The 16,281-nt window shown below is 65.3% G+C and overlaps 2 protein-coding genes across 9 annotated transcripts in view; one reads left to right on the forward strand and one right to left on the reverse strand.

The window, feature by feature from the left end:
• Positions 1 to 124: 124 nt before the first annotated feature.
• Positions 125 to 5,991, forward strand: CYP2W1 (cytochrome P450 family 2 subfamily W member 1). Its single transcript, XM_067705215.1, is given in 13 exon segments — positions 125 to 151; positions 566 to 596; positions 839 to 1,026; positions 1,028 to 1,080; positions 1,082 to 1,130; positions 2,032 to 2,194; positions 2,509 to 2,658; positions 2,726 to 2,883; positions 4,150 to 4,323; positions 4,742 to 4,880; positions 4,967 to 5,151; positions 5,488 to 5,629; positions 5,757 to 5,991. Coding segments are annotated over 13 exon segments (1,656 nt in total). The 3' UTR covers positions 5,954 to 5,991.
• A 6,532-nt stretch (positions 5,992 to 12,523) lies between these two features.
• Positions 12,524 to 16,281, reverse strand: part of C15H7orf50 (chromosome 15 C7orf50 homolog) — a 95,723-nt gene continuing 91,965 nt past the window's right edge. For all 8 annotated transcript variants that reach the window (XM_067705280.1, XM_067705284.1, XM_067705279.1 and 5 more), the window contains 2 exons: positions 15,403 to 15,484; positions 12,524 to 13,178 (listed from right to left, as the gene is read on the reverse strand). In XM_067705280.1, coding sequence (XP_067561381.1) covers positions 12,993 to 13,178; positions 15,403 to 15,484 — 268 coding nt within the window. In that variant the 3' untranslated portion in view covers positions 12,524 to 12,992. The remainder of the gene's footprint in view (positions 13,179 to 15,402; positions 15,485 to 16,281) is intronic.

The raw sequence follows: 16,281 nt of genomic DNA on the forward strand, positions 1-16,281 counted from the left end.
GTGTATCTGGACGGTCTGCCTGTGAGGTAGTGAGCACCCGGTCACGGGAGGTGTGCAAATCGGGGCTCAGAGCGGGTAAGGGCCCTCAGGCTGCCTTGGCTCTGGGGTTTGTGTAGGGGTACGCATGGTGCCCCAGGAGACAGGCCCCGGGGTGAGGGGCCCAGGGGCGTGGATGTGGTTCCCGCAGCCTCGTGTTGGGGGAGGCCCAGAGCAGGCCCAGCCATTTCAGGTGCCAACAGCCCTCCCACCCCTCAGAGCTCGTTTCCCAAACAGCACCTCCTCCCCTCCCAGCTGGGCCACCAGGGTTTAGCAGGCCACAGTGCAGCCCAGACGGGCGGGGGCTCGCCCAGCCCTGCCTGAGGGGTGGGCCCCTCTGAGCGACCCACCGCCTCGTCCCGGCGCGGCCAGGGCCTCCTGCCTGGGTGACAGTGCTCGAAAAGCCACCAAGGAGCAGACCGCCACTCGGGCGAGCTCTCCGCCGGGGCCTCTGAAGTCCCAGGATTCGAGGCGTTTGCTGCGCAGACCTCGTGGGCCGCTCCACTCCTGGTGTCCCCCCCGGCTCCAGGCAGAGAGGAGCTGGGCGAACACAGGTGGTGGTGGGTTTGGAAGAGGCCAAGGAGCCCTTCAGGGGGAGCCTCAGAGCCTGGGGAGGACGGGGCCCAAGGCCCCTGAGCCCTGGTTCTGACGGGGAGACCGGGCAGGGGCCGAGACCTGTGGGGAGCAGACTGGCCGCCATGCTGTGCGCTCCCCAGCAAGGCGGAGCACCCAGACGGCCCCGGCCCCACCAGCCCCCGCCACAGACTCGACCTAACATACCACGCACGCCTGTGGCTTTAAGCCGCCTGGCTGTCCCCTGCAAACTGCTCATTCCACATTCTTGGGGTGGTGGGGTGGTGGGGTGGGTGGGGCTCCCGGGACGCATATAAGGCACAGGGCGGCCGGGAGGGGAGCTGGGGCCTCGCCACCGCCGTCCTCATGGCCCTGCTGCTCCTGGGGCTCTGGGGGCTCCTCCGCACCTGCACCCACACAGCCCCCCCCGGCCCCCCGCTGGCCCCCGGGGCCGTGCCTGCTGCCCCTCGTCAGGCCTACATTTGCTGTGTGTGGCACAGCAGGACCAGTCGCTGATGGAGGTGGGTCAGGGCAGGCACGTGCTCGGCTGGGCTCTGCGCCTGGGCCCCTGCCGGCCCTGAAGGCACCCCAGCCCCAATTTCCAGGACCCCCGTGGGGTGGGAGGTCCGTGCCCAGGGGACACAGGAGGCCCAAGTGCCCGCGTCGCCTCGGGGAAGAGAAAGACATTTCACCCCACAGGGAAACGGATGGGCGGACCAAGGAGCAGGGGGCCAGAAGTGGCAGGCCCGGAGGGCTCACTGGAGAAGGCAGCTTCTGATGAGTGCCTGCAGGAGGACCAGGTTTGGGGGGGCCTCATGGGACGCCTGCTGGGTGTGGCTCCTCCCACCGGGGCTGGAGGCTGAACACCCTCGCCCACCTCGAGCTGGCTGACCCGCTGAAGCAGAGGCACAGGCCTGGCCCCACCCTCGGGGATCACCCAGCCCACTGCCCCCTCCACTGAGCTCCAGCTCCCATGATCACTTGGCTGGGGTGCCTCCAGGACCCAACCACGAGGCTGCCTCGTGGCCCCCAGGCCCTGCAGGCGGGTGGGGAGCCGCGATGACCCGTGAAGTCAGCCTGCAGGCACCAGGGTTCTCAGGCCCTGTGCCCAGTGCCGGGCCCTGGAGGCCACTGTCTGCACGGCGGTGGCAGAGTGGGCAGTGGCCAAGAGTGGCGGGCCCTGCTGCCTCCGTGTGATCCACGGCAACTCACTTCCCACCCCCAGGCCTGTTTCCCCATCTGTAAAGTGGGGAGACAACAGCCCTCCCGTCCCAGGCAGGGGTGCCGGGAGGACAGAAGGGAGGGGCCCACACAGAGGCCCAGGGGCCTCCCTGAGTCCTCCACATATGGTGGGCGGGGCCTGATGGGCTCCCAGGGGAGCTGGGGGTGGGGCCGCAGGCTGATCCCTGCCTGTCCCCACAGCTCGCGGAACAGTACGGGCCGGTGTTCGCTGTCCATCTGGGGCGCCAGAAGACGACGGTGCTGACCGGCTACGAGGTGGTGAGGGAGGCCCTGGTGGGCACTGGACAGGAGCTGGCCGGCCGGCCCCCCATCGCCATCTTCCAGCTCATCCAGGGAGGTGGGGGTAGGTGTGTGGCGGGGTGAGGGGGCTTCCGCCAGGCAGAGAGGGGCCAAGGAGAAGGGTCGGTCCCCCTACCTGCGGCAGCTGAGGGAGCGCTCCCAGTGTGGCCCAGGGGGAGCGCCAGGGTGTCCACGCGGCAAGCTGGGCCCCCCGGGGACCAGGGAACACCAGAAAGGGCTGGGCCAGCCGAGGCCAGCTCCAGGGGCCAGACTTGGGGGAGGGAGTGAGGCCCCAGCCAGGCCCCCACCCCGTCTGTCAGCCCCCCGTTGCTCCCTCCTGCATCACCCGGGCCGCTCACGGGGGTGTCCGGCCCGCAGGCGTCTTCTCCTCCTCCGGGTAGTGCTGGAGGGCCGCCCGCCAGCTCACCGTGCGCACCCTCCGCGGCCTGGGCGTGGGGAGGGCGCCCATGGCCGACAAGGTCCTGCAGGAGCTGAGGTGCCTCACGGCGCAGCTAGACAGCTACAGAGGTGAGTGGGGGCCAGCGCGCCCCCTTCCCAGGGGCCCCTCAGCTCTGAGGCCTCTCTCCGCCCCCAGGCCGGCCCTTCCGACTGGCCCTGCTCGGCTGGGCTCCCTCCAACATCACCTTCATGCTCCTCTTTGGCCAGCGGTTCGACTACCGGGATCCCGTGTTCGTGTCCCTGCTGGGCCTCATCGACGAGGTCATGGTCCTCTTGGGGACGCCCGGCCTGCAGGTGAGAGGTCGCTGCTCCCCGCTTGCTGGGTGGGGGCAGGGAGAGCCGAGCTGCTGCCTCGGGAAGCAGCACAGCAGGCCCCAGGCGCGCTTCCACCGGCCACACGACCCCAGGCCAGTCCCCCGTGCTCCTGGGAAACGAGGGGCAGGGGTCCTCGCCGCCTCCTCCACACCTTCCGTCAGCAATAGAGGCATCTGCTCAGAGGTGCGGGTGGGACCCGGGCATTTCTTCCCCGGATATGGGGCTCGATGTCCCGCAGGCCCCCAGCCCTTGAACCGGGGGTCCTCCCTCAGCCTCAGGAATCACAGGGATCCATCCTGGCTCTCAGAACCCCCAGGGCTACGCCATTTCATTTTCCAGAAGGTAACTGTTGTCATCTGTAGCCCCCGTTACCAGTTTTAACCATAACGTGCTCAGGCACGCACGTTGAGGCAGGGTACGCACGTATGCTGGCACGTGGCTCACATGTACTTTTCAGCCCCGTCTCTCCAGGACCCGAGCCCGTGAGTGTGGAGCGGGCACTCATGGCTTGGGTCCTGATTCTAAGTCATCCCTTGCGGCTGGAGGAGGCTCGGACGGGCAGGAAGATGTGGCCTCCGCCCGAGAGTAGCCTGGCCGAGTCCCGCCAGGGAGCCCCAGGAGGATGGAGGCCAGAGGGTCGGGGGCTCCAGGGAGACAGAATGTTCCGTGGCCTCCCGTGCCTGTGCCCCGTGTGATGGCTCGCATTCTGGGGGACACGGTGGTGCGAGTGTAGTCAGAGGGCGGCTGACAACCGTGTCAGACAGGCTGTGCCGTGAGCCCCGTTTCACGACGTCGTGAGCTGAAACTCTGAAGTTTGCAAGTCCCCGTTTTTCTAATGACCCAGCACATTCAAAGTTACTTCCACAGCGGCAGCCCTCGCCCTTCTCCGTCTTCCCCGCTTTGGTGGGTGGGGGAACGGGGGGGCCATGATGGCAGGCTCCTGCTGTGACTTGCACGGACCCCCAGGGGTGTTACCTGTCGAGCGGCCCCTCCTTCCTGCACTCAGGTAGACGACTTCATCAGAGCCCCTGTGGCTGCTGGTCCCACTGGGAGGGTGAGAGAGGGGCCCCGTGAGCAGGGAGCAGGTGCCCCCTTGTGGCACCTCTACCTGGGGTCTGGGGCTGCGCCAGGGGACCCCGGACAGGTGAGCACAGCTGCTGGAGTACGGATCCGCCCCTCACCAGGTGGGGCTGTGGCGCCTGTGCCCTCACCCCCCAACCACGCCGTCTTGCCCCCTGCCCCCAGCTGTTCAACATCTACCCTTGGCTCGGGGCCCTCCTCCAGCTGCACCGGCCCGTCCTGCGGAAGGTGGCGGCGGTGCGGGCCATCCTGAGGAACCTCCCGGAGGCACGGCGGCCCCCCGCGCCTGGGCGAGGGCCCGTGCGGAGCTACCTGGACGCCCTGATCCAGCAGGGCCAGGTGTGGGCAAGACCCACCCCACCACCCAGGAGACCAGGGGGGCCTGCCGGGGCCCCACCCAGGAGGAGAGGGGCTGGGGAGGCAGCCATGCTGGCCCCACGCCATACTGCTCCACCTCCTGGTGGGGGGCCTGCTGGGGCCCCCCCCAGGAGGAGAGGGGCTGGGTAGGGAGCCATGCTGGCCCCACGCCATACTGTTCCACCTCCTGGTGCGGAGCCTCTCTAAGCCTCAGTCTCCCCATCTGTGAAATGGGGCGGTCGTAAGGCCGCGGTGAACCCAGAATGCCGTAGTGCTCGGTGGATCCTGGCGCTATCCTTCCCGCCAGGCCTCTGTCTTCTATGCCTTTTTTGAGCCTGGGGCTGGGGGGGCATCCATGGAGCCAGCCTCCAGCTGAGCCCAGCCCCACCCACCTCTGCAGGGGAAAGACCCCGAGGGCCTGTTTGCCGAGGCCAACGTGGTGGCCTGTGCCCTGGACATGGACATGGCTGGCACGGAGACCACGTCCGCCACGCTGCAGTGGGCCGCCCTCCTGATGGGCAAGCACCCGAGCGTGCAGGGTGAGCCCGTGAGCCCGTTCCCGCAGGGCCCAGGACCAAGGGGCAGAGGCTCCCCGGGACGCTGGCGCCCACCCTCTTGCCCGCAGGCCGGGTGCAGGAGGATCCGGACCGAGTGCTGGGGCCCGGGCGGTCCCCCCGGCTGGAGGACCAGCGCTCCCTGCCCTACACCAACGCCGTGCTGCATGAGGTCCAGTGCTTCATCACCCTCCTGCCCCACGTGCCGCGGTGCACAGCCTCCGACACCCAGCTGGGCGGCTACCTGCTCCCCAAGGTGGGAGGGCCAGGCCCCCCACCCCGGACCTGTTCCTCTCGTTCATGGCAGACGGGGCTGGGGGTCTCAGGGACTCAGGTGCCTGATGCCAGGGCTCCCCATAGGAGGCAGGAGACGGGTGGTTCATCGGGGGGCAGCCCTCGGCCGCACAGCCCCTCACAGCAGACCCGGGGCCACACCACGGGGGTCCCCTGGGGCTAAGCACGAACCCCCAGCAGATCCCTGCCAGGCCCCGCCCCGCCTTCCCACCCCCCTCAGGGCCCCCTCCCTGTGCTCCCCGCCTGGGGCCGCCTGGGTGGACGGGGCGTCCATCTGCCCACCTGCCGCCCCTCACAGGGAACGCCTGTGGTGCCCCTCCCGAGCTCCGTGCTCCTGGACAAGACGCAGTGGGAGACCCCCCCGCCAGTTCAACCCGGGCCACTTCTGGACGCCGACGGGCGCTTCGTGAAGCGGGCGGCTTTCCTGCCTTTTTCTGCAGGTACCACAGCCCCGCGGGCGGCGGCCTGGTCCCCGGGGCCTCGAGAGCTCAGGGTCCCAAGCCCGCAGGGCTCCCCCCGCCCCGCCACGGCCTCCGGCACCCACCCCGCACCCTGCGTCCCCTGCAGGCTGCCGCGTCTGCGTCGGGGAGAGCCTAGCCAGGTCGCAGCTCTTCCTGCTGTTCTCAGGTCTCCTGCAGAGGTACCGCCTGCTGCCCCCACCCGGCCTCAGCGCCGCCACCCTGGGCACCATGCCTGCCCTGGCCTTCACCACGCGGCCGCAGGCCCAGGCCCTGTGTGCGGTGCCCAGGCTGCAGGGGCGCTGACCACGAGAGGCCTGGCCTGACTATGGGACAAAGTCCCAGGGCCGGGGAGGGTCTGAGTCACTCCCAGCTTGGGGTGCTCGGCAGGTGATGGAGACAGGACGGAAGGACGGATGGCTCCCCCCACTGGGCTCTCTGCTGTGGCCACCACAGGCTGCGTATCCCAACCCCGGCCCGAGAGCCCCACCCAGGCCTGACGCCGTTCTGCCTCTCCCAGGCCCTACACCACAGGGCAGAGCTGGGTTCTCTCCTCCCTCCATCCCTACACCCTAGGACATCGCTGCTGCCTGTCTGCACCTGGGCCCCCTGCAGACCCTCCAGGGCGCCCCCCCACGGGTGCAGCAGATCCTCACAGGCCTCCCCGCAGCTCCCCGCTGCTCCCTCCTGCATCCCCCTCCACACTGTCCCCATCTGGTTCCCCAGCAGGGCCAGTGTCGCCAGATAACACCTGCCAGGCACAGAGGTGCCACCCACCTGCAGCTGGGGATGCAGGCAGATGGCAGGGGCTGCTGGGCCCCGGGATGACGTCCACCCAGAGGCCAGCCTCAGACCAGCGTTCCCGCTTGCTCTGTGCCGTGCCCGGCCCTGCCCCAGGTCCAGCGGGTTTCCTGCAGACCCCACCCCGTTCTCAGGGGTCCTGGGCACCGTGCTCAGGCAGCACTCTGCCCCTGGAGCCAGGCCCCTGAGCCCTGGGGCCGCCACAGAGACGCCCTTAGCAGAAGACAAGCTAGTTGAGGGGCAGCAGCCACCCAGAGGGCGACGGCGGGGCTCAGGTGGGAAGGATGAGTAGGAGTTTGCAGGGAGGCCGCCTCCACAAGCCTCTTCTCTGGTCCACTCTGACCCCCCACTCCTCTTCCACATCTGCCCCCAGACCCTCCCCATGAACCGGCTCCTTGTGTCTGCGTGGAGGTCACCTCTCCGAGGAAGAGCACAGAGGGGCCAGCTGGCGGTGGGTGGAGGGCCGGGCCCGGGACGTGGCAGGAGGCTAGCGATGCTGGCGGATTCTGCACAAGGTGCTGAGATCACACCGATGCCTTCCCAACACCTTGTCCGTGAGCTGGACGGGGGCAAACAAGCCGTGGCTTCCACCCTCCTGGAGCTCGGAGCTTGCCGCCTGGACCAGAGGGAGGCACAGAGCTCGGGGCACACAGGAAAAGCCTCTGTTCCCAGCTGGGCACCAGAGGGCCTTCCTGGAGGAGAGCCGACACTGGGGAGTGTCAGATGAGTGCAAATTGAAAAGCCTGGGACCGCGCTAAGTCGCAGTGACCACGTGGGGAGGCTACCCTTGGGATGTGAACTGGTGAGCAGGGTGGGCTGGGAGAGCGAGGCCCAGGGCTTCCAGTGCCAGCCACCCTGTGACCCTCCAGGGGCTTCACATGGAACGACCCAGAACGCACCAGTCAGCACGCAGATCTTGGGGCAGGGGGTGGGGTGTGGGGAGGGGAAGCTTCCTAATAGTGAAGGGCAGGGCTGTGGCCACGATACGTCACAGTGGGCCCGGGAAGGGGAGGGTGGTCCCCACATCCCTGGAGAGGGCTGGGGGCAGGGCAGCGAGGGTTCACTGTCCTCTTCTTGTCGGTTTGGAACACCTGGCGTTGAACGCGGGGCGCAGGGAGCCCGCCTCACCCAGGGCACAGCCGAGGTACCAAGCTTCATTCTGCAGGGTGGGGGCAGAATGTTCCGGAGGCCACAGAACTGGCCCAAAGCTGCTGTGGGAAGAGACTCAGCTTCCTGGCAGCGGGCCCTGGTGGGATGAGGTGGGTACGGCTGTAAGGAGGGAAAATGCTAGCATCGCCATCGCAAGACCCCTGCTCCCTGCCGTGGACCCAGAGCAGGAACCGTGGCCGCGGCACCTCCCGGGACATCCCACTGGGCCCAGGTGCGGGACCCAGAAGCTAAGGCGCTTATTTTCTAACTTACAAGAATAGGTGACAAGATGAACCACTTTCAAAGGTGATGTTAAGTTTTCTCAAAAGAACCTGGTTGGTTGGTTGACGGTTTACGGCAGTTATTTTAATTTGCCAAAAACAAATTTGAAAAGCCGTCCTGCTGGGTTGGAAGGGGTAGATCCTGGCAGAAAAGGATTTAAAAAGGTGCCGCTCGGACTTCCCTGCTGGCGCAGTGGTTGAGAGTCCGCCTGCCAAGGCAGGGCACGCGGGTTCGAGCCCTGGTCCGGGAAGACCCCACACGCCAGAGAGCAACTAGGCCCATGCGCCACAGCTACTGAGCCTGCGCTCTAGAGCCTGTGCTCCCCAACAAGAGAAGCCACCCAATGAGAAGCCCGCGCACCGCGACGAAGAGTAGCCCCCGCTCGCCGCAACTAGAGACAGCCTGCGCGCAGCAACGGAGACCCAACACAGCCAAAAATAAATAAAATAAACTTTTAAAAAATAAATAAATAAAAATACAAACACGCTGCTGCTCGGGGCAGCCCGGCCCCACAGGTGGCCTCGGCGGCTCGAACGCAGCTAAGGGGGCGGGGCGCCGGCGGCAGAGACACAGCTGCGAACAACGGTGACCCCGGGGTGTCCGTGCATGGCGTTGGGAGTTGGGGAACCCTGTTTCTGGGCCGAGGCTCTGGCGAGGATGGGGCTTCACTGGGGGGACGCGCCTGGGACGTCAGGCGGGGGCTCGGCGCCCTCAGGCGGTGGGCTGCTCGTCACCTGCCCCAGAGCATCTCCGCCTCCCACCCCAGGGGGCAGTCACCCCAGTCCAGATGCACATCTGTGGGGCACTGGGCAGAGGGCTGGTGTGAGCGAGACCCTCGTCCCCCCCAGTCCAGGGCTTGGGCCCCACCCTCTCTCGGCAGGGGACCCAGGCCTCCATTCTCAGGCTCCCCTTGCCCCCGCCTTGAAATGGCCAGAGCCGGACCAGCTGGCTGGGGCCCAGGAGAGCCGAGAGCACCTGGCCTCTGGGGAAACCGATCCCTTCCCCCTGCTTTATGTCGACACGAACGCAGCACGTTTTGCCAAGTTTGACGTCTGTCGTCTGACCCAGGAAACCAACCCCTGGACCCGCCTGCCGGACTCAGACAGTCTGAAAGCTTCTTCAGCTCCTCAGCGAGGGAGGTGGGACTAGGAACTGGGGACAGTGGACATCTGCCTGGCCCCTGGGGCTGCCCCTGACCCCTGCCGAAAGGCAGAAGCCCTCCCCCCTACCCAGTGTGCAGATCGACCCCTGGGTGGGAGCTGACAGGTCAGTCATCTCACATTCTAGTTGGTTTTGTTGGTTTTGTTTCTTTCTTTTTTTTTGCGGTATGCGGGCCTCTCACTGTTGCGGCCTCTCCCGCTGCGGAGCACAGGCTCCGGACGCGTAGGCTCAGCGGCCATGGCTCATGGGCCCAGCCGCTCCGTGGCACGTGGGATCTTCCCAGACCGGGGCACGAACCCGCGTCCCCTGCATCGGCAGGCGGACTCTCAACCACTGTGCCACCAGGGAAGCCCTGTTTCATTTTTTAAAGTATTTTTCTTACTGTGGTAAAACAGAGAGAACATACAATTTACCATCCTACCCGCTTCTCAGTGTCCAGTTCAGGAACATCTCGCTCGTTCACGCTGTTGAGCAACCGTCACCACCACCCACACACAGAACGTTCTCGTCTTTCCAAACTGAGACTCTGTCCCATTAAACACCAGCTCCCCTCCCCCTCCCCCAGCCCTGGGCCCCACCGCCTACGTTCTGTCTCTCCAGGGACCCGCAGAGTGGAATCACACAGTGTTTGTCCTTCTGTAAGGGTTTACTTCACTGAGCATCATGTCCTCAAGGCCCGTCGCGATGCGCCCGTTCCCTCCCTTCTAAAGGCTCAGCCACGGCCCATCTTACGGATGAAGCACCTCTTAACTGCTCACCCTTCGTCGGACACGCCAAGCTTTAGATCCTGTTTCTCGCTGGCTGTGCGGCTTTTGGGAGAAGCGTCCGCGGGCAGACGTCCATCAAGGGCCCCCGGGCATCGTGGGTCAGGAGGGGGCAGGTGGGCTGGACGTGAGGACTGGGCTCACGTGGGTTGGTCAGTCCCTGGACAGTCTGTTCCTAAGGCTGCAGTGCCCCAGCCTCTTGAGGGGGAACCTCTGGGGGCCGGCGGGTGGCTCTTGGTCCAGATCTGCCTTTGGTTCCAGGGTTGGCCCCTGGCCACACCGCATCAGCCCTAAAGCACAAGCGAACCCTCCAGAACAGACATACAGGCTGCGGTCTCAGCTCCCGGGCCTGCGGGGGCTTTGACTGGAGACGTTCTTCTGTGAGTCCAGAACCCAACAGTGTTGCGTGGCCGCCACCCACTTCGCAGGGCAAACCCGTGGTGGGGGAGAGCACACTGGGGGCAGGGGTCCCGGCTCGGGCGTCTAACTTCCCGAGGCCCCTCCATTCCAGCTTCCTTCCCGCCGTGCAGGGACACTCTGGCTGGTCACTGTATCCTTACAGGACCGACGGGACACACTCAACACCAGTTTACCCAAAGTGGACGTGAACCTCCTGGGGTGCAGAAGCAGCTGAGTCCCCACATCCCACAGGCGAGGCCAACAGGAAACACCTGCTTCTCAGCCATAACCTTACAACTACTGGCTCCGTGGCGGTGGCTTCCTCGGAGGGCCAGGGTGCGGGGGGCTGAGGCTTTGACAGGCCAGTGAGCCTGGCCGCACCTCAGAAAAAGCCCCGCCAGCTCCATCCTGATCCCTCGGGGTGCCGTGGCCGCTGACCTGACGGACGCCTGGGACGCCCCCCACAACAGGTGGTGGAGCTCCACCTGCCCCCTCAGGGAGATGCTCCTCAGCCCACGGACGGACAAGGCGGCCGGCGAGCCTACTACCCTTGTGCAGCCACCAGGCTCAGTCCCTCCACATCAATTGACCCCTGGGGCCATCAGAGTGCCACCTATGACCACACAGGGACCCCAGGAACCGCCTGCACCCTGAGCTTGGTCCCACACCAAGCGATGCATCACCTCCCCTGCGCCTTCTGCCGGGGGGACGCCGCAGAGGACGGCACTGCACACCCTACGGGAGCCGCCTAAGTCGGTGTCCAAGAGCCTCTGTGCACAAGGGGAGCGCCTGGCTCTCCTGGGCCGTTTCCCATTAACAGCAGATGAGGACCCGGTACCACCACGTTTCCCTTTTCGATTTGGCTGCCAGGAAACCCAGAGCTATGTTCTTGATCAGTCAACCCGGATCCCTTAAGGAGAACCTGCCCCTTCCCTGTGTCCTGTGGACCTTCCTTTACTGTACGTCTATTTCTCAGCCCGGATCTCTTAAAGAGAACCTGCCCCTTCCCTGTGTCCTGTGGACCTTCCTTTACTGTACGTCTATGTCTCAGCCCGGATTCCTTAAAGAGAACCTGCCCCTTCCCTGTGTCCTGTGGACCTTCCTTTATTGTACGTCTATTTCTCGTGTTTTTAAAATGCCTCAAAGCTTAGGGACAGTGAGGCTGGCACCCGGGCGGCGGCATCATCCACAGATTACCTGCAGAACCGCGATGGCTCGTCGTCACAGGGTGCTTTCCCGTCGGGGACCTCACCTCACCTGAGGGCCTCCAGGAGGGCTGGGCCTCCTCACTCCGTCTCCAAGGTCTGCAAGGCCAAAGGAGGTGCCTGGCCAGTGACTCCCACCCAGAACTGGACGTGTGTGCGTGTGTGCCCAGCGGGCGGGGGCAGGCCAGAGGCCCCTCAGGGAGCAGCACAGCAGCCCCTCATGGGGGGGAGCAGACGAGACTCCAGCGTGGACGAGGCTCGCCACGTGGGGTGGCGTGACCCTGAGTCCGGGGTCACAGGTGAGAAGAGGGAAAGGCCCCAAGTGGTCAGCGAGGGACCTGCCCGGGCCCTCGAGACGTGTGGCCCTCCTGGGCTCGGGTCACCCCCCCTCGGGCCACCACCCCCACCTCCGCCATTCAGACACTGAATTGAACTGAACTGAACTGGGGATGCTGCTCTGAGGCGAGATCCCCGAGGGCCACGGTCGGGGCCCAGCCAAGCCAGGAGTGGCCACAGGAAGGCCCGGGACCTCATTCTGGAATAAAGGGCCCCTGTTACTCACGGGCTGTCAGCATGGAATTCACGACAGAGCTGCCCACGTGACGCAATCTCTCGGACTCTGCTTTCCTACTGCCCCCTGGTTACGTGGCTCACAAACCTGCAACCGGAGCAGGACTCCGGGCTCGGGCCCCTCTGCTTCACTCGGGGTCACCTGGGGCGGCTCCCCCCACCCCATCACAGGAGCCTCGAAGCCACGTGGTGCCCATGCGTCTCCCAGGCTGGAAGCTGACCACGCCCGAGGGGCAGAGCATCACAGACTCGGTGGAGAGTTTCAAAACTGCACAGTCACCCGCCACCACGTCTGACTGTCTGTGGAGACGGCCTGGCCGCACGCGCTCCTCCGGGGATGGGGGACAGAGCAGGTGCTTCCCGGCTGGGCAGGTGCGGGAGGGCAGCGCGTGTCCCCTGCCGACACCTGGAAACATGGCCTGAAGAGCAGGGGTCAGCCTGCAGCCAGAAGACTACACGAGGGGCTCGCCGGGACGCCGTCCTGGGAGGCCACGGAGCCCACGCCCCACAGGCAGGGAACGAGTCACGCGACAAGAGCCACAGCCTCCAGAGGCCGGTTTTTATTGAAAATACACCCAGGTTTTCCCTGTAAGTGGCCAGCGGAGCCGTGGCTGCCTGAGGAGGGAGGCGACATGGACGAGCCACAGCGCAGGCCCCTAGGTGAACGCAGGCAGGTGGCCAGGCGGCCGGCACCGAGGGGCCGCCAGACCCATGGGGGGGCCCAAGCCCCCACACGGATGGACCACAGCGGGCGGGGAGGGCCAGCTCTGGTGTCTCTAAGACACCCCTGGGACAAAAACGGGCATTTCCCTTAATAAGCAACTTCCTTGGGGGCCTGAGGGCCACTGGGAGGGCAGCTTATTTCAGAGTGACTGCGTTCTGCTGTGAAGGGGTTAAAACTGTCATCCCCTATAAACAATTTCTGGCCAAGGAATCAGGAGAGAGCAGTGGTCCCTGCAAGGGTCAGGGGCCAGGAGGGCCAGGGACCCCACCCCCGCACCCCCGCGCCGCCTGCTAGGAGAGCAGCTGCAGCACCTGCCGGACGCGCTGGGTCCTCCCCGGCAGTGGGGCGTCGGCGCTTGCACCCGCTTCGTCCAGCTCCCGCATCAGCACCTCTGCCTTCCGCACCGTCAGCTCGCGGGCCTGGCCCCTGAGCCCCTCCAGGTAGGCCAGCAAGGTGGAGAAGTGCTCGTCGGGGACCTGGACGGGGCAGAGAACACTCGTCAGGGCTGGGCGGGTGGCGCGTGGAGATGCAGGATGTCCACACTGCGGGCCCCGGGCCTGCGAGGGGACCGTCCAGCCCTCAGCACCCTCAGGCCGGGCCCCGAGGAGTTGCTGCAGGACAACGGGCTGGGGGAGGTGGAAAGGGCGGCCAGCCCGCTGTCCTCTGCTGGCCCCCGCTCTTCTCCCCACAGACTCCGGCTTGCGTTCCAGAGGCTGGCAGACGTCAGTTTTCACGCCCTCCTGAAATGCCACTAAATCAACAGTAAGCAGATACATTTTTAAAGAGATAAATCAGGCTTCCCTGGTGGTGCAGTGGTTAAGAATCCGCCTGCCAATGCAGGGGACACGGGTTCAAGCCCTGGTCCGGGAAGATCCCACATGCCGTGGAGCAACTAAGCCCATGCACCACAACTACTGAGCCTGCGCTCTAGAGCCCGTGGGCCACAACTCCTGAGCCCGTGAGCCACAACTACTGAGCCCGTGTGCCACAACTACTGAAGCCCACGTGCCTAGAGCCTGTGCTCCACAACAAGAGAAGCCACCGCAATGAGAAGCCCTCGCACCGCAACGAACGGTAGCCCCCGCTTGCCACAACTAGAGAAAGCCCGTGTGCAGCAACAAAGACCCAATGCAGCCAAAAATAAAAAAATATAAATAAATTTATTTAAAAAATAATAAAAAATAACAGATAAATCTCTTAGAACAGAGAGAGCAGAGGAAAGATAAGAGTGACAACGTTCTGGGGTTGGAGATGAATGACGGTGACTCAGCAGATCTGACGAAGGTGAAGCTCAAGCTGAGAAACGCCAATCGCGCTGCAGACCATCCCCGCCCCCAAGCCCGGGACTCCACAACTGGCTGTGTGGGTGCTGCTGGAAGCGAGAGTTAAAGGATGGGGCTAAAAACAGGGGCGACTGCAAGTCCACTTCGAAAGCAGCAAGTGACTCACACTGACTTCAAAACCTGAGGGCCACAGGGAGGAGGGGCAGGTGCCCTGAGCTGGCCCAGTGGGGAGTGGGCGTGGGGCTGTGCAGGAGTGGGGGGTGGTCCTGGGGAAGGAGGCCCAGGCAGCATCCCCCAGCCTGGGGCTCCGATTCCTGCGGCATCGCTGGCTTGGCCCGGCCCAGGCTTTGCACCCCGCTGTCCCCCACCCGCCCAACAGCCACGGCCTGACTTCAGAACTCAGCTCACAGGTGCCTCCTCCACGGAGGGTCCCCCACCCCCCATCAAGTGCACACAGGGCCGAGTCCGCCCTCAACTTCCCCGCCGGGGAGCCACTTAACCATCATAATGAAAGCTACACAATCGTCACAGATGGTGACAGCGGCCCCAGATAAATGGATTACAAGCCACTGAATAAAACAGCACAGTCCACGCTGAAGCGGGAAGCCACAGTCCACTGGAGCGGGGGTGGCGAAGCTCCTCCTATCGGAGACGGGATGAAGGGAACAGAAGAGCCCCAGACAGGGCCACAGCGGGCTAGTGAGAGCGACGAGAGACGGGCAGCCCCCAAAGACACGTGCCTGTTACTGAAAGAATCAGTAACTCTGTAGGAACAAACCCGACAGCCACCACCTGCGTCACGTGATCAACATCGACACCAAGCCACCACGGACCAGCTACGAGGAGGACGAACACATACGTTTATTTCCCCGAGTCCGGGTGGGGACCTAACCAACCACGCCGGCCACGCCCTGCCACACGACTGCCCTTGCAAGCACGTCAGGGTCACGAGGGTAAGATGAGGGACGTGCCAGACACCGGGTGAGCGCGGTTCTCGACAGGCCCCCGCCCAAGGATGCCACCAAGAACGTGTAGTAGTGACGTGACGTGGAGCCCTGACTCAGGCTGGGATGTTGTCCCGTAGGACGCCCTGACGTGTAGCAGGCGCACACTGGAGTGTCTGGGGGTGACGGCAGCTCCCAGCCTCAGCCTGATAGCCACACCCCACGAGGATCCACAGGGGAGGGTGGAACTTCCAAGCACGCGGACGGTGGCCCTCCTGGAACCGCAGCCGCCTCCTGCAGCTGGGAGCCTGGAGCTCCACGATGAGTCCGGCCGCTGGGCAAACCTGGCAGGGGTTCTGGCTCCCTGACACTGAGTGGGTCCCTCCCTGAGCCCAGGTTTCATCTCTGTAAAACGAAGGGCTGGACGGGTGCTCCCACAGGGCACCCCCCCCCCGCACCGAGTGTGCACCCACCTGGTCACGGTCGTACATATGCAGCAGCAGCCAGGTCTGCCTCGTCTTCTGAAACCTCCAGTTCTCGTGCTGCTGGGCCCAGCTGGGGAGGCAAGGACACGACGTCTCAGGTACTGCACAGGAGGAGCCGGAAGGCCTGCACCCACTGGCCTGGGTGGCCTTTCCTTGGCTGGGGGCGCGGGACATCTGCAGAGGACCCTCCCAGCGCGAGGGCGGGAGGGGGCTCTCAGGGTTCTGCACCAGGAGGACCGTCGCCCCCGCACGCCTGCCGGGGGCCCTCGGCCAGGACGGCAGGACCAGGGGGCACAAGGACACTTTCTTTCAGCCCTGCACGGCCATCGTTCCACGACCCTAACGTGAACACTCTGAATTTCACAAACTCAGTCCTTCTTCCAGAAACGTTTATCGTGCAGGACGGCAGGACCGCCGACTGGAGCAGGCGTGGCCTTCACGCCATGAGCTGGGCATCAGGGAGGAGCCAGGAGCCCTGACCCCAAGGGCCACGCAGGGGTCCCATTGGCCCAGCCTGCACGTCACCACCCAAGGGCCTCAGACGCACCGGGCCCCCAGATGATGAGGACGCTGCGGCAAAGCGCGGCTGGTCCCATGAAGCCCAGGCTGAAGGGGCCCGAGGTGGAGGAAGCAGGCCACGTTGGGAGCTAGTGCCCAGGGGAGACCCGAACGCTGGGGCGGAGGCCCCGAGACGGACAGAGGTCTGTGTCTGGGACCCGGGCGCTGGCGGCGTGGAGTGGGCAGAGTGCGGGCTCTGGGGCTGCAGGACGGCAGGAGGGTCGGCCTCCCTAATCGCCCAGCCGGTTCACTCTCTCAGGACAAGCAGCCCCGTGGCTGGCGGGGCTGAGGCAGAAGCACACGCTTCAC

The sequence above is a fragment of the Pseudorca crassidens genome, chromosome 15 (genome assembly GCF_039906515.1).
Source record: "Pseudorca crassidens isolate mPseCra1 chromosome 15, mPseCra1.hap1, whole genome shotgun sequence".
In the NCBI taxonomy this organism is placed as follows: domain Eukaryota; kingdom Metazoa; phylum Chordata; class Mammalia; order Artiodactyla; family Delphinidae; genus Pseudorca; species Pseudorca crassidens.